At 39.8% G+C, this 25,529-nt stretch overlaps 1 protein-coding gene across 1 annotated transcript; it reads right to left on the bottom strand.

Annotated features, from left to right (window-relative positions):
• On the bottom strand, positions 1–25,529 carry myo3a (myosin IIIA). The gene is made up of 26 exons (XM_035657063.1): positions 25,281–25,529; positions 23,947–24,063; positions 23,353–23,457; positions 23,160–23,243; positions 22,407–22,609; positions 21,000–21,098; positions 20,768–20,882; positions 19,453–19,579; positions 18,868–19,075; positions 17,902–18,049; positions 15,522–15,675; positions 15,242–15,330; positions 14,999–15,128; positions 14,310–14,392; positions 12,495–12,575; positions 12,201–12,406; positions 11,959–12,070; positions 10,535–10,697; positions 10,099–10,272; positions 9,338–10,017; positions 8,738–9,307; positions 8,531–8,650; positions 5,478–5,588; positions 4,250–4,290; positions 985–1,194; positions 1–115 (listed from the first exon to the last, which is right to left on the bottom strand). The coding sequence occupies exons 1-26, from the start codon at positions 25,527–25,529 to the stop codon at positions 1–3; spliced, it is 4,494 nt and encodes a 1,497-aa protein (XP_035512956.1).

Below are 25,529 nucleotides of genomic sequence, written 5' to 3' on the forward strand. Positions count from 1 at the left end.
TCAGTACTGTTTGATGAGCTTCCGTCTCTGGGAGGTCTTCCTCAGTAGATGTCTGAAGTCGTACGGATTGTCGTCAGTATGGCTCTCCGCGGAGGGCATTCTGGGAACAGAGCGTCTGTCAGCACGACACAGGAGAGAACAAATTCAACACAAAGTTAGAGAAATGGAACCAGAAGAAAATCAGAGTGAGAAAGGAGATGAAATGAGTCATGTTGAGAGGAAAGATTTCATATTGTTTATTATCCTCAGTGATCATTTATCATGAACGCGGGCTGTCTGATGGCCAGGCAGGACTGAAAAACAGATTAAATTTGTATGTGGATTTCTTCAACATCTGTCTTTTGACCAGCTGGAATACAGCATGCAGGTGTGACACTTTTTGGAAGTACTCACGATTGCTGTTCTTACATATAATAACAGGCACACGCAGATAAAACTTGCTCTGCAACTGTTTGTGGGATACATCCTCTCTTAATGATTATTTGTCAAAGCCAATTTTCTGTAACGTTAATTAGATTATTATGGGCATATCTCAGTTTATGTTACCATCTAACATTTAAAAATTAAAATGTTTGCTTTTACCAGTAGCTGACAGAGTGACCATGTTAACACAAATTAAAATATCACTGAGTGCAGCCTTTTTAATCAGTTTATTGAACAAAACAATTTAATTTTACAGCATAACTTTTACTGTACTTTGTGAATAAGCTGCATTGTTTTCTTGCAAGTTCATTGCCTCAGTGTACACAAACTTTAAGTCAGATGACAGCTGGAGGAAGATCAAAGAGGGAATTTACAACCTCAATCTGGGTCACCTGAGCCAGTTCCAGTCGCTTTTGAAAATCATGAGATGTGGTTGGTCCCAAAAAGCTAGTGAGAGCACCTTTGAGTTGAGATACTTTACTGTCACAAATTAAAAAAAATATATATGATAATGGGAATTACAGTGTCTCAGCATAAAAGGACATAAAGGACATGGAATACCTGTTGTCACTGGCAGGTTTTAGAGGCTCTGGGTCAGTGACGGCCCGCTCTCTGGTCGGTCTGCTTGCAGCATCTGGTCTCAGCTCTGCAGGCTGCCTCATCTCAGGGGTGTCACTGAGGGACGTGTCCTCTGTGGAGATGCAGGGTTCAGACCTGCTGGTGGGCAGTGACCGATAGTACTGGTCATCCACATCCAGCAGCTTTCCTGGACTGGAGCAAGAACAGAAGGGGTAGATGGACGTTGGAGGAGGACAGACTTGGTGTCAATCGGACATTCAGTACTCGTTATTTTTGGACAGTCTAAACCTATAGTGGTCATTTTAACGAAAGACATCTGGTGCCAGGTCTCTTCTGAAATATGTAGTTTTGTTTGATTGACTTCCCTTTATTAATGTCCTCAGTTACATATTGTTAACACAGTACTATAGGTTGCATGTGATAGGAAGTGATTTTGTAAACCAACAATGCATTTCAGCCTTTGTCATGTTCCTACCAAGCAATAAACATAGACGCTTTCAGACTCCTCCTCCTACAGGTAAATGACTGAAATCAAGACCTTTTCTCCCATTGAGACTAAGCTGGACATAAAATATCTCAATATATCGATACAATGCATTTTTAATAAACACAACAGTGTGTATCAGATGTACTTTTTACTTTTATTAATGTTTTTATGTTTTGTGAGTTGTACTTTTATGACACATGAAACTGGAGACAAATTTCCACATGGACAATGAAGTTTTCATATTCGTATTTGTATTTATACAGGCTTCAAGATTTCCTGTTCTAAATGAAAAACATTTTATTGTTTTTTTGTATACTAACTTTGAAGAAATACTGCAAATTGTATTTATTCGACTTCTGATAAGTCTATAATTTATATATTGTCTTTTTATTCATGATATTTTAATGTCCAGCATCTCTTTAAGAGGGGACACACCTGTGATCTATTGCCTGTTTTCATGTTAATGTCCTGGTAGGACCTTAGATTGAGATACGTCTTTGGCTTGACAGTTAACTGGCCCACAAACCTACAATCTGACCTTCATATGAACAGAAGCCAGGAGGAAAAAAAGAGAATTTCCATGTGGAGATCAATGCGTCTCACACATTATTAACATATGGTGACGACTGCTATTGGAAATCAGTGTCTTCATGACTACAGTGCTGCAACATCAGAAGGTGTCAACGTTGCCCAATAAATTCTGATGATCTAACAATGTGATGAGTTTGAGGCCCGACCTGACCTTATAACCACAGACATGCAATCATCCCACTGATGAATCATGATCAATGTGCTGTTCTGAGGCTGAAATGAAAATGTCTCCTTGATTGTAATTACAGTATCTCCCTCTTCTCTGGGCAACTGGCTGAATTATGTGATAAATAATGGTCTAAGAGGAAAACCTTGATGACATTGAGCACTTTTTTCAGTTTTTAAACACAGATCTGGATCAGTGCATGAAATACTTTAATACAGTAATATTGAAGTTAAGTACAGCTTGTAGGCTAAAGTGACCAAAGTTGATCATTTTATAGTTATAGTACAAGTTTCTGACAATAATAACCCATGCTGGTACACTAGATAAAGTGTTTGAAATGTTTTTGGTTAAACCTTTCCCCTTTTCAGAGACTTTAAAGGTCAGGTCTTCTCTAAAATATCTTTTGTTGTATCATTATCCTAATGCCTTTAGTGACCCCCTTGCTTTACCTCTAGTGCTACCATGAGGTTGAATTCTGTGTTTTTTCTGGAAATATCTCAACTGAACTGAATCTGGTTCAGATATTCATGTTCACAACCTGGATGAACTTTAATAAGTCTGGTAATACATTTAAACAATAATGTTTCAGCTGGTGTCAAAATGTGTATTTCTCCAATATTTTGGTTTATGATCAAAATACCTGTATCTAGTACTAATTAGCTAATGTTAGCATGCTAACGCTAAACTAAGACAGGGAACATGGTAGACATACCTGCTACATATCAGAACTTTAGGATTGCCATTATGACGTTAGCATTTAGCTCAAAGCCATGCTCAACCTCACAGAACAGCTACCATAGCTATAGACTCATATTTATGAATTTCAGTTGATGAAATTTGAGCTTTAGTTTTGTATTCTGTATATGCTATCCTTTTTTTCTGCTTAGGCCTTATTCAGCCACCAGGGGACCAGTTCGGCCCTGGTAGCTGAACCAGGACTGGTTCAGGGGCTGGTTCCTCCCTGGTTCGCTGCTCATGCTAACAAACTACTGTGGCTGCTATCAGAAACATAAGACATTGCTTTCCCTGGTAAGCGGGAATTTTCCAGAGAAATGGCATCGACATCAAGTGTTAAAAAGGCAAATACGAAATATTTTATGAGCTGGCAATGGGTTGAATCACTGTTATGTCACATCTTTAGATACAGGGTACCAAATAGACACGTAATAGATCATTGCTTTGATACTGGCAATACAATAAAGATATTTGTAGTTCACTATCACTGTTTTCTGATTATCTCTGCCTCCCTTTTTCTCCTTTTGTATGTCTTTACTCCCATTTACTATCATCACCTCTCTCTACTCCTCAGTTTCCTCTCCTCTTACCACCCACACTCTCCCATCTCCCATCCTCCTCTGCTGTCAGCTTTGGCCTAAGATGCTATCTTTTCTGCTGACCTTCTCATCCTTAATGATGCATGTAAACTGCTCCTGTCCATCGCTGGCTTTATTTATCTCCTAACAAATTATTACCCTTGATGTTTAGCGCTGTGTTGCACCGTGTGTGTGTACAACAAGGTGTGTGTGTGTGCCTCTTCAGACTGCTGTGATAAAGTACCCTGGCCCTTACTTGTTCAGCCAGCCCTATCGGTCTATCTTCACCCCCTCACTCTGGGCGGTACGCTCACCTTGTGGCCTCTACAGCACATACATATGCATGAATACACACATCCACACACACTTTCTTCTTGCTTTTTTCTTCTAAGATTTGATCTGCAGGTTACATACCAACATCCCAAATATTTGTGATACCTAACATTACGTTTCACTGAGTATACTTAGCTAATGTAACCATGGTGAAAGATGAGGCTAATTAATTTAACTGAGGATGGGTGTGATGCTGCAGATCGTTAAGTTTGGACCCAGACACTGTCCTTATGTTGGTGCCGGGCTACAGTCATTACTCTGGACCCTGCGTGCCAAGCAGGCAGGCAGCAGGCCAGCCTCTTAAAACAGTGGTGATAGGTTGTTAAAATGAGGTTGAAATAAGAACCGGCCACTTACTCCTCTTTCCTGGGCTTGCGTTTATCATCCTGGACAGACCTCTGAGTGGAGAGACAAGGGGAAGGACAGATTACTACATGTCAGTCAAACACTGCTAATCTCTGTGTTCAGGTAAAGCAAAAGAAAGTGGTTTTAGAACAGTGGTTCCTAACCTTTTTAGTTTGTAACCCCTCAATACGAAGCAAAACGGCTATTTGGTCCATTACGGGTTGCATCTGTTTACAAGTTATGACCATTTTAGCTATGCCAGCGACACGGATATGAATAGAAATGTTGGTACCGCTTTGGCCCAGACTGAAATATCTCAACAACTATTTGATAGCTCGCCATATAATTTTGCACATATAGTCATGGTACCCAGAGGATGAATCATTATGACTTTGGTGATCCCCAGACTTTTCCTGTAGCACTCCAATAAGGTTGAGAGTATCAGCAGTGTGCTAGCTCAAATTCTACTTCACACAGATTAAAATAAACTAGTTCAAGTTAATAGTTGACTATTTTTAATTTATAACTAGGTTCACAGCCCCAATAAATGTGACCCCATGTTGGGAACCACTGTTTTGGATATTTGTGAAAGATAGAGCAATAGAGGCATTTCTAAAATATTAAATGTCATTAACTTAAAGTTTTTTAGGGACTTTTGCTCCAATACATGTGATCAGATTTGTAAGGGAGTAATCAAGCTATTAATCAATCATGTTTTTGTAGTGTACTACAATAGTGGCACAATTATTGCTAAAGTTTCTTACTCTTTATCAAAAGTTAGGTCTTCATTAGCAGTTCATTAAACTATTGATTAAATTCATTTTACTGTGTCTACAGTAAAGGTAAACTAAACAATAGTGACAGCATTGTAAACAAACCTTAAGTGCTACGAAAGGAGCTACTCTGCGCTGAGCTATTGTTCGCTGAAATTATGAAACATTACAAATAATTGCATAAGTAGAACAATTAATAAAAAGGAACTGCTTAAAGAACATGAAAAACATTGCTAAAGATATTATTATTTGTCAAATGTACTAAAGAAACTTTTCCAGACAGCTTTGTAATAGGCTGATATTTCTTGCCTTGGGAACATATGTACTAGGAAGAAAAATTGTCAATCAATAGTTCATTGTGGAAGCCAATAGCTGGGGAAGTAGTTACAGCGTCACATGGAAGCAGACAGCAGTGCTTTGTTGTAGTAAATATCTGAAATCGTTCTCCATCTCTTTCTATGACTCACATGAATCAAATTGTAATAGGTGGAGTCCTCTGGTGTGTTGAGGGTCTTTGGCTGCTGGGTTCTGCGGGGGGTCCTTGACAATCTCTTGTCAGCTGGAAAGTAACAACGATGGTTAAAACTTGTCTATTTGTTCAGAGATAAAAGACACCGGGGTAGTGATGTGCTATTTCTTCCTGGTAGAAGTGTAGACTGGGCACTGACCTTAAATAAACCTTTACATATCATCATTGCTTTTAAAATAGTATTTATTATTTTGGTGTACCCATACACCAAAATAAACCTTATTACTTCCTAATACTTACTAGTCAGTCCAACTTCCAACGTATGTCCTACCTTAAATTTAAGTAAATATGGTGATAATGTCTACAGAAACCTGTGACCTTTATAGCATGATGTGAAGTGATCTGGTGTTTTTTTTTCCCTGTGATGGGATTTGAAGGAGGTTTGAAAAAAGTGCAGCAAAACACTTTCAAATAGCTCGAGAGCCAGTGGGATCAATACATACATGGTTGGTTGGGTTACAGAAGAGACTGTTGACTGTGATCTACCACAATGCTGACCTTTGACTTATGACTTTGACTTAATGCTTATTGAACTACCCTCCATACATATTGAAGTTTAACCCTAAGGCCTTTGGTAAGTGTGAATTTTCCAACAGAGATTATGTGAAACAACCTTTGACACCAACAAAGTGACCTATAACTTTGTGACGATCCATGTTCGATTCCCCGCACTGTATTGAACTTAAAGAGAGAGGTGGGTTTGTGACCAGCTGGGCAGCTTTTCACATACAACATCCTCCATAATGTAGAGGATGTGTTGCAATTTATCATATTTGTTTGGGACTGATGTACTGTTACGATATTCCTCTTTGGGCATGTGATATTACACTTATAACATATTACAATGACCTTTGCTTGCTGCTGATTATTAATCACTGTTCATGCAAGGGAAAACACACAGCAAAAAACAATCCATCATGTGCAGCAGCTTTAAGGTAAAGTAGGTGAAAAGTTTGTAATATTATTGAACAACTTCATCTAAAGGTCATTCTGTATTGCACAAACGAGTAAAGCCAATTTCACACCCCCTCTTATTAATTCCTGCCATAATTGTTGGAAACGCTTGCTCACAAAACGTGATTAACATTTGATGACCTTTCCCATGAAGAACAATTTGACTGGCGTTCCTCTGCTTTCATTGTGTGTGTCACAAATGATTCTGATCAAGTTTATTATGTTAAAGAAATTTACAAGGACAGCTTAGGACTGTTGATGGAGAAATGGGGCTGAGAAGCATAATTTCGTAGGGAGTTGCAGTAGCCTTTGGAAATAACACAGATAATTCATTCTGTTTTACCTCAGGCAAACTGCTGTGCTAAAGAAAAGCCTGTAAAGGGCAAACATGCCCAGATTAAAGGAACACTCTGCTCTACTAGAAACTCTCTGTGGAGTAATGCGTGTGTAATGTTTGTTAAGAATCACTCTTAACTGAACCGTATATTTGTCATCAAAATAAAATCTGATCTAAGCAGATGTACATCTACAACTGCATATTGAAGAAATAGCTGGACATTTTAATATCATAACATCAATAATACTGTCATATCAAGCTAGAGCCAGCAACTGGTTAGCTTAGCTTAGCTGGAAACAAGGGCAAACAGCTAGCCTGGTTCTGCTTTTAAGTTAACAATCTGCCTACCTCGCTGGTACCTCTCAAGCTCCCTAAACCTACTACAAGGAGTTTTTAACTTAAAGATCATGCTTTAGACAAAAACTATGGAATGAAGTATGATTATGGTTAGGAAAATTAAAACACTATGTTAAAGTGAGAGTATGTAACATTTGAAAAAATAAATGAAATCTTCATCTACATATGAGAAGTTTAATTTAAGCCATAAAATGCTTTACTAACTTCAACACACTTTCTCTGTTGCAACCTTATTTGGTCTGGTATCACCGGGAGCTTATGGTGGCTAATGGTACAAAATGATGATGATGTCTTTAAAGCTACTGACTGAATAATGGGAAATTGAATGAAATTCAATTTATCGTTTACCACAATTGGCACTGTGAAGCCAGTGTTAAACAAAAATTATGAGTCGCAGTTGGTTAACATTAGGGAAAGACTGTGGTTACTTTAAAAAAATCCAGTCTGCCACATGAAGTTGAAGTTACATACTGTGGGCATGTAGCAAGACCAACTGAACTTCTTATATGAGTTTTAATTATAAATCATCCAAAAACTAAAATATTTAAAAGACACTGAAAAATTCTGCTTTATATTTTGTAATAAAAATCCACAAACAATAAAATACCCACAATGCCAGCCAAGGAAAGTAAATTATTGTTATTATTACATTATTTTCTCACAACATCTGAACCCACAATGACGGTGAAATTTTAGCTGCCAGCTTCGTTTTGCAAAGATGGTGAACTTTAATTTTGCTGTCTCCCCCTCGCTCGCCACCTCAAAGCAATTACCCCTATCACCTGTGCAAATCAAATTTTATTTTTGATGACACATTGGGTAGAGAAGCGCTTCCTATTTTGGCACTTGACTTTTCCCAGGTTTCCTGATCTAATCGAGCCTCACGAGAGAGAAAAGAGAACAGCGTCGATAACAATCGTCTTCATCTGTGAGACGACGGTAATACAAATCTGTCCTTTATTCTGTCCAGAAAACATCAAACAAGAGTTTAATAAAAAATACTGAACTAAACATAATCTTTTCTTTCCTTTTTTTTAGTGTGGCAAGAAATGCACAGTTTCACTCTTACATGGGTGAATGTGAACTCCACCTCAGTAAAAGACAAAACAAAGACGGAGAAGGATGAATACACCAATAGAAAAAATAAATTTCCTCATCAGACAGGCAGCCTGTCTTTCTTAACTATTTTATGGCTCGAGACTTCAAAAACAGAACCAAAAGAAGCACATTAACCTCGGGTCAATACGTGCCAAACATTATGCATTATATTTATTGCTTTATAATCTCTTTTCCACTGAGCCAATCTCAATTGTCTTACTTGATTGCTGATTCGGGGGAACAATGCCATTGATTGCTTTTCCTCTCACAAACATGCCATTTTTCTCTGGGTTTGATTGATGGGCCTGGATGATCTCATTTAACTTCTGCTGCAGGGCCAGAAAATCCTGAGAAGTCTTTGTGATCTGTTGAAGAGATTTGACAATAAACAATATATGAGTGAAAAGAAGGGCGAGTTGGAGAGTTGATAAAATGTGTTTATTCATTTTTACCTCTTTCGAGAAGCTCTCTAGTTGCGCAGCTTCTGACTGCGCTGTTTGCTTGTTGGCCTTCAGGTTCTTCCTGTCCTTGTACCCTCTGAAGTTACTCTGGATCTTCACTGCAGCCTGCTCTTCCTCCAGTCTCTCTTTTTCAGCATCTGTCTCCTCTTTGTGCTCTATCACCACGTCAGTAACATCCACAACCTCCTCCTCTGCCTCTTCTTTAGTTTCCTCTTCTGCATCTTTGGCAACTTCTTCCTTTGTTTTCTGCTGCGTTTCTCTCTCTGCTTTCAGTTTCTTTCGGTCCCGATGGCCTCTGAAGTTACTCTGGAGGACAGTAGCAGCTTTTTCCTCATCCAGTCCCTCCGGGTTCTCTGCAGAAGGCCCCGACTGGGATTCTGGCACTGATTCTTCTGTCTGCATTACCTGCTCTTCTTCTATTGGAGGTTCTGGTGTAACTTCCTTTTTTTTCTTCCTCTTTTTAGGGATCTTTCCTTCCTCCTCGAGTCGTTTGCGCTCCTTGTGGCCGCGGAAGTTGCTCTGAAGCACCACAGCTGCTTTGGTCTCGTCTTGGTCTTCTAACTGGATATCAACTGAAGAAACATCTGCCACATCTTGAGCTTCCGTTGATTCTTCTTTTTTTGTGATTTCCTCTGCAGCTGTAGGGCTGCTCACTGTGGGCACTTCTTCTTCACCAGTTTTGGCTTTCTGTTTCTTAGCTGGGATCTTGCCTTCTTCCTGCAACCTCTTCCTCTCTTTGTGACCTCTGAAATTACTCTGGAGAACAGTGGCAGCCTTGGTTTCTTCTTCAACTTTGACAACCTCTTCACCTGCAGCCTTTTCTTGTCCAATCTCCTCCTTCTTGTTTGCCTCCTGCCCTTCTTTTCCAGCATCTGCTGCAGGTATGTCCTCAATCACTGCTTCATCTGCCACTTCTGTATGTTCATCATCTGGCACCTGTGTGTGATCACTGTCATCATTCTCCTCAGCTTCATAAGTGCTTTCTTCATCTTCCTCATTCTCCTCTTGTTTATCAGCTGTTTGTTCTCCTTCCTCTGCCTTGCTGCCTGTAGGGTCTTGCCCACCCTCTTGTTCCTCCACTGCATTTGGTGGTAACTCTAATTCAGCCCCAGCCATCGTTTTTTTTCTCTCCTTAAACTTTTTTCTCTCTTTGAAGCCTCTGTAGTTGCTCTGGAGAACCACAGCCGCCTTAGTTTCCTCTTCATCGTTCTTGGTTTCGTTGTCAGGAGCAGGGGCATTGGTATCTGGTTCAGTAGTCTCTTCCTCTTTTTCTTTAAGGGCTTTCTCTTCTTTCTCTTTCTCTTTGGCATCCCTGCAAACAAAATTTGGCACATCTTTGTCAAAAAACAAACCATTTTTGTTGTCAGCGCTATATATTGTGTGAATTTCTTCTCTCTCATACCGTTTCCTTTTGAAGCTTTTCCTTTCCTTGTGCCCTCTGTAGCGGGCCTGAATCTTGGTTGCAGCTTTGTTCTTCTCATCGACCAACGCGTTGTATTTCTTTTTTGCAAGATAGCCCCTGCAAACTGAAGAAGACAAAAAGGGAAACCATTGTAATACACAGTAAAGCTTAGACTGTGGTGGATAACTGATTTCCATGTTCTTACCAGCTTGAAACTGGGTGATGAAGGCCTCCAACTTTGCTTTGCTTTTTTCATCAGCCACCCTCTTCCGAACCTTTTGACCCCTGTAGGCTGGAGTGTGAATAAAAACCATGAAAAACATTAGAAAAATGACTTATTCATGTTCTAGTAGATAACAGCTGTACAGAGTGTGCAGTTTACAAACCTGACTGCAGCACCAGAGCACTCTGCTCTCGCTCTTTTAATGTCCGCTGGTAACGCTTGGCTCCCAGCCAGCCTCGGACGTAAGCCTGGAGCAGAATGATCCGTTGTGTGGCCTGCTGCACCATCAGGTTCAGATGTTCCACGTGGTAGTACTTGAGGAACACCTGCGAGTAGGAACACACATAAAACACTTTACTCATCATCACATCAATTTTATTTTGGATTTACTAATATTGCAATGAAACAGTAAATTGCTTTTTTTCTGTGCAACTACTGCTTAAGCTACAAGTTCCTTCTATTAAGGTGGCACCTGTTTGCAACAGAGTGCAGTGTAGCACATAATGTTCTTTCTCATGCTTGTCTGACTTGCTAGAAGAATTTCAGAGTGTTGCAGTAAAACTGCTTCTATGTTTGCGCAACAACAATCTTACTTACATTTTGTACAATAAAACTGGTAGAGTTGTGGAGTGTGAATGAATTAGGTGCAGTCTTGCTTTGCATGGCCTTGCCTTTATGTGGGCATAAAAATGTGTAATCAATACAAGCCATTATGTTGTCAGTGTTATTGGGAAGCTGTTGTACACAGTAAGTGAATGTCATGGGGTTCTACTTGGCCTTTTTAGTGGTGGTTTAGTTGCTGAACTAATTTGAGATATTAATATTTCCAGACTGCTACTCAACATACAGTATCACACGCTGCTCTGGTTTATTTGTTACTGTTTATAGTCATGCTGCTCCCCCATAGACCACTCCAAAGAATGTGTGAGTTCTGATGCTGTTATTGGCGATGTTTAGTGTATGAAACATTCAGGAAGCAGCTTCTCATTTATACCCAATTAAAAGGAAAAACAGTAAGCCATATCAGCTGTCATTAACTAAATGTTAGTTCCATGACTAACTTAATAACAGGTCAGAATGACTGTTTGCTGTTGTCAAGTCTTCTCTAGTAAAATCATCAGTTGATTGTATCTTGTTTATTTCAGGAGTCAGAATTTCCCAGTCAGAATGTCATTCATATTAAATCAATAAATTGAGCACATCAGTTGTTATTTCTGGATCTTGTGAGTTTTAGTTATTTCTAATTTAAACGCAGATGTAAATAGGTTCACTAAGAGGTTTGAAAGGATTCCGATTGGATAAAATTGTATCAAATGCCAAGCGTAATTGCAAAAGCCTAAAAACAATTGGTTGTTTGAAAAGGGATGTAGTTGTGAAACACAATGCAATACTGGCCTTTTTTATAACCTAAATGCATCGTTTCAAAATGCTTTAGTAATGTCCCAGTTAAGCCAGATTGCCCCTAGGCACTTGTGCCCCTAAAAATATAAGCCTACAGCCCTGCTACTTCAGTTCCTTCATACTACATAATCAAACGTAGAGCCGAACAATACATTCAGTTAAATAAAATGAAACATCTCTACTCACCTTAGTCTTCCCCATTGCCCAGTTCTCCAGCTTTGCCTTCTCCATGATTGCAGCACATGTTTCTTGAGTCGCAGCTGGCTCCTCGTGAGCATGGAAAGCTAAGATGTAATACCTGAAACAGACAGCGGAATCAGCTAATTCTAAAACTGACACTAATACAAGGGCCAACACACATCATGCACTGATTTTCATTTGATGATCTGCTTCCTTCTGAATGAGCCTTGAAGTGAGAGCCTGCTGACCTCTTTATGAAGTTAGCAAACAGGATGCGGTGAGAGTAGCCCTGCCGTCTGATCTTGGCAGTCTCCAGAACTCCAGTGTATCGCAGCTGAACTAGGACCTTCTCCCGGTCAAACTTGTTGGACTGCCGATCGTTGTTTGGTTTGATACAGCGAACAAAGTGAGGCTGCCCTGCCACCATCTTGGACAGCAGGTCCATCAGAGAGTACTGGAAAGAGTAAAAGAAGAGGGAAACCCATGAGGCAGCTTTATTAAGGGTTTATGTAACAATTAAAAGGTAAGGAAACTAGTCTTACTCTGAAGTAGGAGGCCACTGTCTGCGTTCTCATGTTGGTGGTTTCTCTTGGGTGGTAAGGCGTGTCTCCAGGTTCTCCTGGCTGAACAAATAAACATAAAGCTAGTCAAAAATCACAATAATTCATGGCATACTGTATGTGTCTACAAACTAATGCCTTTACATTCAACTTTATGAAAAGCAAGGGAAAAATTTAGGACAATGCACATAAGGCCAATTGGGTAGTTGAGCATAACAAGACGAAATGAGAGCGCTGGCTGACATAAAGTTTTTAACAGTATTAACAACTGTGTCAACTGAAGCACACCTGCAGAAGATTCACATCTTTAAAATTGTAATGTAAGTGATATTTTCATTACAATTTTTCTGTATACTACTTTTTTTTATCCTTCTTTGAAAAATCACCGTTTGCATTTGCACTGTGTCATCGAGAGGTGCATGAAGCAAGCTTTTTTTTTCAGGAGTGTGCTTTAATTTCCGAGAAGGCTGCAAAAGAGACGCATAAAATGTATAAACAAAAAAAAATAACAAGTGCCAAATCAAGAGTATGGCCTGCATGAATACAACTCCAAGCTATTACTTCAAAAAGTGCTCAGTTAAAATCAGACAAATTCAAAATCATAAATGAAATGCTTAAAAACTGTTCTAATTAACTATGCGCTAACAAAAACTTACAGTATTTGCTCTCATAAAGACACCAATATGAATATAACACATTACACTTACAAATGTATTAACCTGTATCCAGCATCTATTTTTTAACAAGCTCTATGTCTAATTCTCAGCACTATTACACTGGGGGAAACCAGTTTATAGCAAGCCATCAGGCTAATACTGTTTATAGCATTTTGAATGCTCATTGTGCCTCTTAAGAGCAAAGCCTTTGATGAGCTTTTTGTCTAACATATGCAGATGAATGGAAATAGATTCAAGGACTCATCAAACACAGTTCATTTAAATCTAGCTACTGTCAATTGCTTTTAGGTGAGCAAATTGCCTCAAGCTTTATATTTAGCAGGCACTGCAATCGTGTAGTGCCACAATCTAAACGAATTCACTTGAGTAAGTCATTTAATTTCTTTAAAAGAAGTTCTTATTTGGCCATTGGCAACTGAAAAAAGCTCTGGCTGATTATTGAATACTTTGAATGCAAACTGTAAAGTTTTACTACTTTCTTAGGCAATTTCTTTGAAAAGTTTAAACTTAAACTAGTTATCAGCATGAGCCATGGTGCTATAAACATTCAACTACAATCCGAAAGAAATACATACATTCAGGGGGAGTGTTAATACATATAGCGCCCTACAAAGGTTGCACACATGCATGAGCACAAAGATATGTAGACATGTATAAATGTAGTGAAAAAAGCTTGCTTTGCATAAGCTATAAAATGGATTGTAACAGGGTTTAGTTGTCACTGATGCTAATAGAAATACAAACCATTTTAATCTATTTGTACGTTTTAGATCTAGAGCTAGTAAGGCTATCTACATTGGTAAAATAATAATCAAAAACAAACTGTATAGAAATATGTTGATTACCTCACTAAAAGAAAAAGAACTGTATAAAGTTAGGACTCCCATCTTTTGCGACAGAAATGGAGAGACAGAAACAGACAGAGAGAGGAGGACAAAAAGGAGACAAAAAAAGAGTAGAAATGAAAAGCACTGTAAAGACAAGAGATAATTGTAATTCAAGAGCAGTTTTTGGCTTTGGTAGTGAGAACAAGAACGAAAAAATATATTGAACAACTTTTCAGGGGAAGTTCTTGATGTAGAAGATAATACAGTGATAATGCAGACAGTGCTGTAAGTACCTTGGCGAAGGTGATGGTGCGTGTCGGGGTCCGCGGGCTGCGCATTGTGTTTATGCCTTTACCCTTGGTGTGGGCAAGGTTGCCTGTGAAATAAACAAAGGGGGGATCAGTTAACACAAACTGCCCTCACTCACCAAGGGGAGAGTTAGTAGTACATGTAAAAATAAAACACAGAAACGGGGCTGCGTGCATATTTTTTATCAGTTGGGATAAATGAATGAGGTTATTTTTAGTAGAAAACTGTCTAAAAGTCTGGAAAAGGGCCCTGTCACACTGAACACCATAAAAAATAAAAACTGATCATTTAATTAACTGAACTCAACGGAGCAGACACCAGAGGAGTTCACTCCTTTTTATATGAGCTTGATACGACAGCTTTAACACTACTTTAAGAGAGTTATTATGTGATTATTGGCTTTGTGATTCGATTTTGACAGAACTGGAAGTCTGCTCTGCCAACAAAGGTTACTCTCACTGCCAAGGCCAGCTTATTACAACAAAAGTCTGGCAGACAAGAGAAGAAAGCCTGGCTAAGATAGGTAACAATAGCCTGTTGTTTTACTTAGTATGCTGCTCACTGTATAAACTGCCTTATTGACAGGTTGTTGCAAACAACTTTCCTATTATTTTCTATTTTCTCAGGGAAAACCTTCTGTGCATCATGCAAAAAGAGCTTTTCTCCTCTCTACCTGTTTTGGTGAGGGGGTGGGTGACCAGCTTGCGAGTGAGCTCGTTTTCTGACGACCTCAGAAGCAGGACAATGTCGGCTGGTAGCATGTCCCTGTTCTTGGCCAAGAAGCCTGCAGCATTGTAAATCACCTTAGAGTTAGGTAGAGAGAGAGAATACTTATGTGAAGGCCAACGCACATCAAGTAGCTTCAGTTTAAAGTAAAACTTCCATGTACATATTGTCATAGTCAAATATCAATTACCTTTCCGGCGTAGTGGTGAATACCAAAGCCAAGGTCAACCCTCTTTGGTCTCCAGAAGCTTTTGGTCTTGAGGTTATCTTCAAATTTCTCTAAAATATCGAATAATACATTGGTTAATTACCCCCACAACCACTACGAATATGTTCTGTAGGGTAGATCAGAAATGTTTCGTTCTGTGAGGCTGGTAGGTAAAACAAACTTATAACATTGGGAGTAACAGGCTCCGTCAGCATTTTCAGAGCAAATAAAGGTTGTTCAATCGTAAGCTGAAGGGACTGACCAACGAGGGTCTGGTCGGTGGCCTGTGGGAAGCGACTCTCTTCATCCAGAAGTGAGAGCATTCCCATGGGCTTCTGTAAGAACAGGTCCAGGAGAGGTCGGTTGTCCTCATATTCAATCATCCGGGCATCCACCTCCTCGTTCAGGTACTCATCCTGTACAGAAATGGGAGATACTGTGAATAAAACCATGGATTCACAAGATTCTTTTTTTTTTTGAAAGGCTACCTCTTGGATGTACATGTTGTGTTGTATTATGGCCTAAAATGTTCTCATCAGGTCTAAATACTGTCTAAAGTTGGGTGGAAACATTAGTTCCTAATCTGTTCATTCCTACCCTTTTTCCCGCTCTTGTTCAGCAAACGCAGAAAAATTTTTGTATTTATTCAACATTTATTACTTTGTATTTTATATTTGTATTTGCAATTTTTATTTTATTGCTGTTTGCACCACATTCCCCTATGTTGCTGTGTCTAACTTGAATTTATCCTATGGGTACGGTGGCCGACAAGGGCAAACATGCTGCAAACGGCAAAACGCTTCAAACACCAAACGACGGGAATGATGCAAATCCAAAAACACCAAACACATAAAAACAAATCAACGAAACACCAGCAACAGAAAAATCACAGAAACGAAGCAGAGCAAAACTTAGCAACCCACAAAACAAATGCCAATAGAAAAAAGCTGCAAATTTCAAAAAAACACAAACCAAAAAACAACTGCTAAGAAGAAGAAACGTGCAAATTCGCTCCAACAAAACGGAAGTGCTGCCAGGCCACTAGGTGACCCGACCAAGAGAGGAATAGGGCAGACCCGAAGCATGAAAAAAGAAGAAGAAAGGAAAGTTGGCTAATTTTTGGAGAGGAGAGTAAAAATGTTATGTTTTCTCATACGCAAAACGTCTTTTTTTTAAAACTTTTTGGTGATTTTATGTAAATTATAAGTTTTGATGTGTTTTTGAAATTTGCAGCATTTTTCTTTGGCATTTGTTTTGGGTACTTGGTAGTTCTGTAAGTTTTGTGCTTCTGCTTCGTTGTCTGTGATTGCAAGCATATATTTCTGTCTGTTCGCGTTTTTTCATGTTGGAGTTTGTTTTTATGTGTTGATGTGATTTTTGGATTTGCCAATATTCCCAGATAGTTGAAGCCGTTTTGCGTTTGCGGCGCGTGTCGGCCACCGTATATGGGGGATCAAAAAAGGAACATCTTATCTTATCTGATCAATAGAATATCATGTTGGATTGATTCTGCAGAAGTGATTGAGGATATGTTTCCTGCTGCACAGCTGTAATAACAGAGCAGCTTTGTAAAGTCAGAAGCTGTTTTTTAGTTTTGTTTTGGTGCTGTTATGTCAGATGCAGGAATATCAAGTGAACCTTTAAATCCACCTTTAAAGCTGTTCTCTTTGCTTTAACTTTTAAATGTCATGATTGAATGTTCAGAGAGCCTAAACTTTTCATTAACTGGCCAACCATCAGCCAACCAACAACAAGCCAGAACTAGATTTTGTTGCCTCTCATTGCATTATACACCCCCATTCCCCCCTTTGGATAAATCTGGTCTGGAGGGCAAAGTAAGCTAAGACCTCCACTTTATACTCAGCTAACCTGATCACATCAGGTTGACTGACTCTCAGAGTTCCTAGTATGACTCAGCAACATTACCAGAGACTTCTATTCTGAGAGGAAAAGGACAAAATGGGAACAAACAACATCAAATCAGCGTGCCCATTCTAGCGTGACCTGCACACTGCGAAGTAAACGAGCCGCATCAGGAAATCTGCAGGGATGCAGGCATATTATGTCCACATGTGTAAACATATATGGAAACATATAGGTAAATCTGCTTCATTTCACTGTAGATGTGACAAGTTAGGTTATGCTTCTTAATCTCATAGCCCACTACAATTCCCTTATGCTCTGTATATATGGTGGCAGTATAGGACAAATGTATTTCTGGGCCTGGTGCCAACAATACCCAAGAGTGAGATTAAGTCAAACGCTAACTGTCTTCAACTCCTAATTGACCCTCGTTTGGGATGATTTATAGCTCCTCTCCATGGGTGAGACCAAATCATTTAACATTAGCAAACCATTCTCTGCCCCCCAAAGGCAGAACAAACCCACGAGACTGAATAAAGGGAGAATCGCGAACCTCATTCTCCCGTAAATAAAGACAGCAGCATATTTTACCCTTGTCATCTCTCTTAAAGCGCAGAGTGACAAATGATGACATGTTATCACCATTTAGATGGAAATGAGGGAGTACCAAGGTGAAAAATGCATAGAAAGCGCTTTCCAGGAGGGATTCAAGCACTCAGAAAGCGTTCTTTGATTTTACTGATAGTTTAGGGTAGATGCTGGCCCGAGCTTTTATATACCTGTTCCCAAGCAAATATGTGCTGGTTGAAGTAAAACTGGATCTGCTCATTGGCGATGTTGATGCAGAGCTGCTCGAAAGAGTTCTTCTTGAAGTTCTCAAAGCCAAAGATGTCCAGGATGCCGATGTTCAAGCCCTTGTCATCCTCTCTGGAGGTCAGAGGAATGAAAAGTCATTTACAGTTAAGTGTTTACTGGTTTTGTCATTTGTGTCAAATGACTGCAGTTCGGGAGCATCCCAGCTTCTCCAAAATGTCCGTCCTCTCTATCTAAAATCACAATTACTTTACACGAGTGCCATGTTGGCGGCTGACCTCTGGAAATGAAGGATTCTCTAGTTATGGTACCTTGTCACAGGTGGACTATGTCTGCAAGTTGTGACCAGTAAGACCCCAAGTACTTTTTTCCTTCTAAAATGTATTTATTTTATGTTTTAGAGGTCAACCACAAATTGAATCTGAAGGAAAGCTTTGATAAACACAACCCAGGGTTGTAAAAAATAAATATATAAATATGTATTAAGATGAAAACAAGACTAGAAGTCTACAGCCATGTTAGTGGGGCTGTAAGACTATATTTAGGTTGAACTTTGAGCTGAATGCTAATAAAAGTAAGCTTGTTCACCATCTTACTATAGTGTGTTAACATGCTAACACTTGCTAATTGTCCCTAAATCCATCCAATAGTCCATTCACTCTTAACAACAAAACAACAACCTGCTGGTGGCACTAGAGGCAATTTCATTAGCATTTATCTTCTGGGGACCATGAGTATCTTTACAAAATACCATACCTTTCTAATAGCTGCTCTAAAATGAAAAACATTAGTTTACTTTTCTGGATTTTTTCAGTAGACCTGGCAGTGATCTTATTGTGCAGTTTTTCATCCATACAAGTGTAGAAACTTTCTGAGATGACCTTATTTTGCATTCAAGCCAAACACATCACATTTTCTGCTCCTGATCTCACCCTATGCTGTCGGGCCGCAGCAGCGCGTTGATGCGGTTGACAATCCAGCTGAAGAGGCGGCCGTAGAGAGCCTTGCCCATGGCGTCCCTCACCTCTGCCGCCTTTTCCACCGTGTTGGGCCTGACGATTGTCTCTCCCCGGGCCACAACACAGTGGGAGGTCAGGGCTTCCTGGAGCTCGTCTGAGCGGATACACAGCAGTGATGCCACTAAGGGGACATTAGATAAGGAATGGGATGAAAGTTAACATTTCTAAAGTTGAATGAGTGCAAGCAATACATGCAGGGTGTGCAAATGTGCAACCTTAACTCTCCTCAGATATAAAAAATAATGTTTTAGAGTTCTGGGGTGCACAGAAAAATAAGTGACAAAGGACACTCATGCTCTCTTGCTTTGGATCTATAGTACCAGAGGAAAACAAAGTTCCATTAACTCTAACCATTGCCTAATGACTGTATGTTTGGTAATGACAATACTGCAATAGCCTGTTTGCACCAGTTGTTAACTGATTTCAGAAGAATAGTTTAATGGAGGAGAGCAGAAGGGAGAGGGGAAGGAGTGGGGATGTAGATGTCTCTCCTCTTACCGTTATCCAGGACAGAAATGTTAGTGATGTCGCTCTTGTCAGTTTGGTGCTCCGTGGCAACCGGAGAAAACTCGATATCGCCGGAGTTGAGGATGGCAGCCAGAGTGCTGTAAACGCTGCCCAGCTCCTGCAGAATTGATTGTAATACTTTATTACCTTAGGGTTTGGGAGACAGTATGTTGTCACCTTGATATCAAATAAAGTCAGGTACATTGTACAACCTCATGTACTGGTATATCTGGATGGAAATTTTAAAGATACCATAATGACTGTTTTTCATTACTCTATTATCAGCTAATATAACACAGTAGTACTTGAATTAGATCATTGTCATTGTTTGATGTGAGTTATTGCCATTGTAGGTGTTGCTGGTGGTCAGCACTCCAGCACATTAATCATTATTAGTATCTAAAATGAGTAATTTTTACCCTCAAATTAAAAACTTTTGTAAATATTTGAGCTCCCAACAAATGTGAGCGCTATGAAGGCTGATGTTTTGGAGGAGTTGTACTGTTTTTATCTCAATTCAAGTGCTGTAATATGGTCCATTATATTTAAATTGACCGATTAATCAAATGTCCTTTTATATAGGACGTAATGTTTTGTGTCCGGTCACAATGACAATGGCTTGTGTGGACTAAATATACAAGTTAATTAGCTAAAAACACAACGAAAAGAGCACCAGTTAACAAACCTTACATTTTACTGAGAAAACAAATAGGTTTGAGATGACATGTGGCAACAAAAGTAAATAAAATAAAAATAAACTCCTTTATTCACCTGAAGCGAAATTTGGAAATCTGTCTACTGGTTTAACCTGACACATGCAATATCTCTCCTAAAGGGCAGTTACTGTCTCAAGATAGATAAACTCAAAGATCCTCTTCATACACACTGATTTCATGCAAGACAAGATGTACTGTTGAAGAAAAGGTTTTTCATTCAGTACTGCCAAGTCATTACACGATAAGTACTATTGACGTGCAGATCCCAGAGGCAATCAGTTCTTTGAGCTTCATTAGCCTCCACAATGCTAACAGCTGACTGCCTACATGTGCCTGTAGCTTCATGCTCCATCACATGCCGTACAGTGGACGTGAGGAACTACTTGTGCGTTTTAAAGCGTATGTTTTGTATGTTTTTTCGAGCTTACTGGTATACCTACTTACTAGTTGTCTTTTAGTTATACACATATTTTAATATAATACATGAGTGTGAGAGCATGTGTGAACGTAAAGATCAAGATTATGCTGTTAAACCTTGTTGGCAGACCACGATCAGCTTTGCGCCCAGTAATTAATGCAGTAAGTTGTACCTCCAGGGTGAATCCAATGACTTTGAAACACTGCTCCACTGCATCAAACTGCTCCTTGTAGAAGGTGTTGCTCACTATGTCAGGCCCTAATTTAATGTGCTCGTTGCACAGATACCTGCAGATCAAAAAGGAAACACGAAGATCACAATGTGGGTCACAGGAAGTAGGAAGTTTGCTTTGTGAGTGGGAAATAACAGTGTTTAAGAGAAGGGCTAAGAAATGTCAAACCTACTTAGGTGTTTTGCTGTCAGAAAGCTTGTAGTGGGCTAGTTTCTTCCTGTCAGCCAGGCCAGCATAAATGTAGTAGAAGATGTGGAAGTTCCTCTCCCCTCTGTGGAAACACAAGATGTAGCTTGGAAAGTCAGGTCTTAAAGCCAGCGGGGTAAAATGAAAATAATGCAAACATAAGACAATGAATAAGGAGGAAACAAGCTGAAACCTAAAAAGCAGACAGGAGAATTACTCAGCCTTGCAAGATGTATGCACCATCTTTTGTTAGAGAAGCATATCACTGTTTTCTAGTATAAACAGACTGGATTTAAGTTATTATTTTTACAGTTTTCTAGTAGAAAACAGTTATCAGACAAGTAAAAAATATAACGAAATACATCAATAAATAATATTTTTAGTTAAATACTTAGGCTATTTTTTGAGGATGAATGTATCCATATCTGTATATCATATCATATTATATTATATCATATCATGTAAAATAAAAATAAAATCTGTCAAAGGTCCATACAGTCTGTATATTTGACAAATGCAAACAAATCACCACATTGCATTATTTCAGCGTTATTTATTTGAGTAAAACTATTATTTATGATGTATTTAGTTATTATTTTTACTTACTTAATAACCTAAACCTTCAGTTTAGGGCCTCTACATGAGTGAAAACAGTTGTACAATGTCTTCTGTAGCTCTGCAGGAGCTTTGTTAGTTAGTAAAATCTTGACATGGCTAAATTTATAGAAGAAAGCCATTGGCAGAACTATTGGCCTAACCATTAAAATGTGTCATTTAAATATTCTGCTTACCAAAATCCTCACAAACAAACAAATAAAAAAACCATAATGTTCCTGACAGCAGTAATGAAATATGAATGCCTCTTTTGAAGCATAATTCTTTGCCATCCCCCCAAATTAGTATCCAATAACAGGCTGAAGAAAAGTGTAACGACACACAATGCTCGCAGCCAAATCAAACCCTCTGACCTCTTTGTCTGTTTTCTGATGGTATTCTTGAGGCTGCCTTTGAAGTTCCACTAAGGATACTTGCAAGACCACAATCATTGATCAAACAGGAAATAAGCTAGCCCCTCCACTTGACCCGGTTCGCTCCCCAGACACATGATAAGAAGAAAAGATGGATTGACTGAAGTGCAGGTGGAAGGCCAATACCACCAGTTTCAGATGGAGGAAGGTAGTGGTGAAGGAAAGAGAGACGGACTCCATTATGAGCTGATCGCTGGCCAGCAGGCTGAAAAATTACTTTCTTGGCAATGTTAAGAAAACGTACAGACAAATGATCCTAATTTCTATTGATGCCATTGTCAAAAGAAGGTCAGAACAGTAATAACTGTCATGTGGTTGCTTACATTTGACAAAAATAACAAAAACAGGAAAGAAGTGATATTTACACTGCCTGATGGATGACTCTGGATTTCTCCAGGAGGTACTCAGATATCTGCGCTCCGACAACTGTTCCTCCGCACGTGAACTTCATCTCCAGGTACTTGCCAAAGCGGCTGGAGTTGTCATTGATGACAGTGCAGGCGTTCCCAAAAGCCTCCACCAGGTTGTTGACCAGCAGGATCTTCTCTTGGAGTGTCCGATTATTGGCCTGAATTGAATTGAATTGGCCATTATTCCAGCTAAGTAACTGGGAAATCAATATAGTGCAAGCAATAATTCTTTGTCATGAAATGATGAATGGATTCCTGTCATGAGCCTTTCTATTCCTGTTATTCTCATCAAAAGTGACACTGCGATTTCTTATTTCATCCCTCCACCTATAAAAAAATGCAAAAAGTGAATTGAAATGTAACTTTCTTTTCAATCAAATTGCAAATCGTGACTGGCCTCAGCTGGAGCGTCAAACAAACTGATCATAGGATGTTCAAAGTGCCTTGATGGTGCCTTTTAGACATTGAATTTTCTAAATATCCACAGTTGGCTGGAGGTACACAGGTTTCTGGCCAAGACATACAGCTGTTCCACAAAGAAAAAGATTTGTATGAAAATATGAATTTCTAATATCCACTTTGGTCATTTTAAATAGCTTATTTCATGTTTTTATTCAGGAAGACTTTATGATCCTTTAATGAATTAATAAACTATAATGGGAAGGACATGTTAATGAAATCTTACATTTATGGACACTTATGACTCACCTTCCCGAGAACGGTCAGCTGCTGCACCAACAGATGAGCACTCTCTGTTTTCCCAGCTCCACTTTCCCCACTGATCACAATACACTGCACACAGAAAGGCAAGGATTTTAATGTGAAGCTTGTCGTAATAATGCTTACAAAATTACACTATAAGGACATTTGACTCCATTAGTAACAACAGCTAAAATCTCACCTGGTCTGTGTTGTATGACACCATGGACTGGTAGGCCACGTCAGCCACAGCGAAGATGTGTGGTGGGTTAGCTGTACGCTTAGCTCCTATGTACATCTTAGTGTACTATTAAGGTATGATGGTTAAGAATGAAAAGAAAATACTGGTTTAAAACATGCACATGAATGTAACTGATACAAAGCAAATATTATGTATTAGAAAATTAAATGAATGTTATCATGATGTGGCTTTGCTTCTTTTTGCTACTACACACCCATTCCCCTCAGTGCAAACTATCTGTCCATACGCTACATTATATTTGTTCTGAGAGGAGAGGAAGGAAAAATAGCTACAAACTTGAGGCAAAGAATAACATGATGATTGGGAGGAAAATACAGTCAGTGAACTGTGGAAGAGACAGGGGCAGAGTGAGTTAGTGTGTGTGTGTGTGTGTGTGTGGAAGTGAGGCTAAATGGGATGCAGCCGACTGAAGAACTGCAGAGGCACTAATGAGATACGCTGGGCTACATTCAGTACATTATTGACCACAGTCAATGTATGAGCACAGGTGCATAAAAGAAACACACACACACACAAAGGCCTATATCCACAGACCTGAGAAGTGTATATGTCCATCTTATGGAAAGGATTGACTGCGATGAGGATGTCTCCCACATATGTGTAAATTTGATCTCTTCCATAGCGGATCTGAAGCTTCTCTGCGACTGTGTTCTGAAAAACAGCAACAAGCGTGATTCACACAATCGGTATAACCAAAATTATTGTCAGAACCCTATTATGAGAGACAACAAGCTGTACTTTAGCTTATGTCCTGCCTCAAGTCAAGGCCTCTGACGCATGTTACGTCAATGTATTATCTTTATGTCATACGGTGATTAATTCTCCCTGTCTTCTCACTGCCGGGACAGGTACATCAACAACAGCAGGGGCGGCACTGCCTCCCTCACACCAGCAGAGCTCCTCATTTTGAAGGATGGGTGGAAATATCCGCTGGCAACTCAGACTGATTGTATCATTCAATACGTCAATGCAGCATTCAGATTTGATAAATTGCTCTTCATGTTATTTGTGCAAAAGATGCTGCCGTGCATTTTTCACTGGTTGTTCAACAGACCGACAAGATTGATCGGGGAAAAACAAGCAAATAAAGTACAAATAGCACTGGACACGATCATTACAATATATATAACAATTACTAGTTTTTACAGGATAGCATAGACCTTTTTCAGATGTAAATGTAATCGTTGTGGTCCATCCAGTGGCTGTTCTGAAACTTCTGACTGTGTCATGTGGGCTTCCTCAGCACATGGAGATTGCTCAGTTTTTATGAAAATGTAAATATTCAAAGTTTCATTTTTCTTGTTGTCTTAACGGCCGTCCACACCAAAAACACTATGACAATAACTATAATGATAACAATGTGAGCATTCAAACTGATGAATGAGTGTTGAGCTGCTACTGCTGTACGTATATATATATAATATATGGGTTCACAGTTCTTCAGAGACGAGAGGAGTTATCCAACACTCTTTTACAAGAGTTGTACTTTGGTAGTCGGCAATGGCGCTCGGCTGCCAGCGTTGAGCGCGAGGGCTGCGAGGCAGGGCTGGCAGCAGGATGGTCGAGCCAGTGAGTCAATGAATGTTCGCCCAAGAAGAAGGGGGCCGTATTCCCGTGGGACGGGGTCGGGATGAAGGATGCTGAAGTCCTATTGCGCAGTTCAGAGGCCGATCGCAGAGGAAGACAGACAGGGAAGCAGGCAGAGGCGAGTAGAGCTGGAGCAGGGAGGAGACGAGAGGCGCGCGTAGAGCCGTGGGGTGCGATGGCCCCAGGTAGGAGTAGATGATTAGGTGCTGTGTTAGTTGCGAGTCGGACGGATCTTGTGTGGTGTGGGTTTCTGCAGTCGAGCTAGTTGCAGATCAGAGTACGGGATGCGCGGGCGCGCTCCGGAGCGCGCGGCGGGCGGCGCGGTGAGCGAGCTCCCACCTGCGGGTAAGAGCGCAGGTGTGGCGTGGTGGTCTGGGCTCTGTGATGTAGGTCATTGGCTTCACATTTTCTGCTGCTGTCTTTCGTGAGCCTTTGGTTATTGTATCGTCCTGGCCATTGATGCGGGTGTGTGTGGAACTGGGGTGGCGGCAGAGGTGGACATGTGGCTGTGGAAACACTGGTACAGCCAT

This window comes from Morone saxatilis, unplaced genomic scaffold (genome assembly GCF_004916995.1).
Source record: "Morone saxatilis isolate NCDOM2014 unplaced genomic scaffold, NCSU_SB_2.0 Contig0, whole genome shotgun sequence".
Lineage (NCBI taxonomy): Eukaryota > Metazoa > Chordata > Actinopteri > Moronidae > Morone > Morone saxatilis.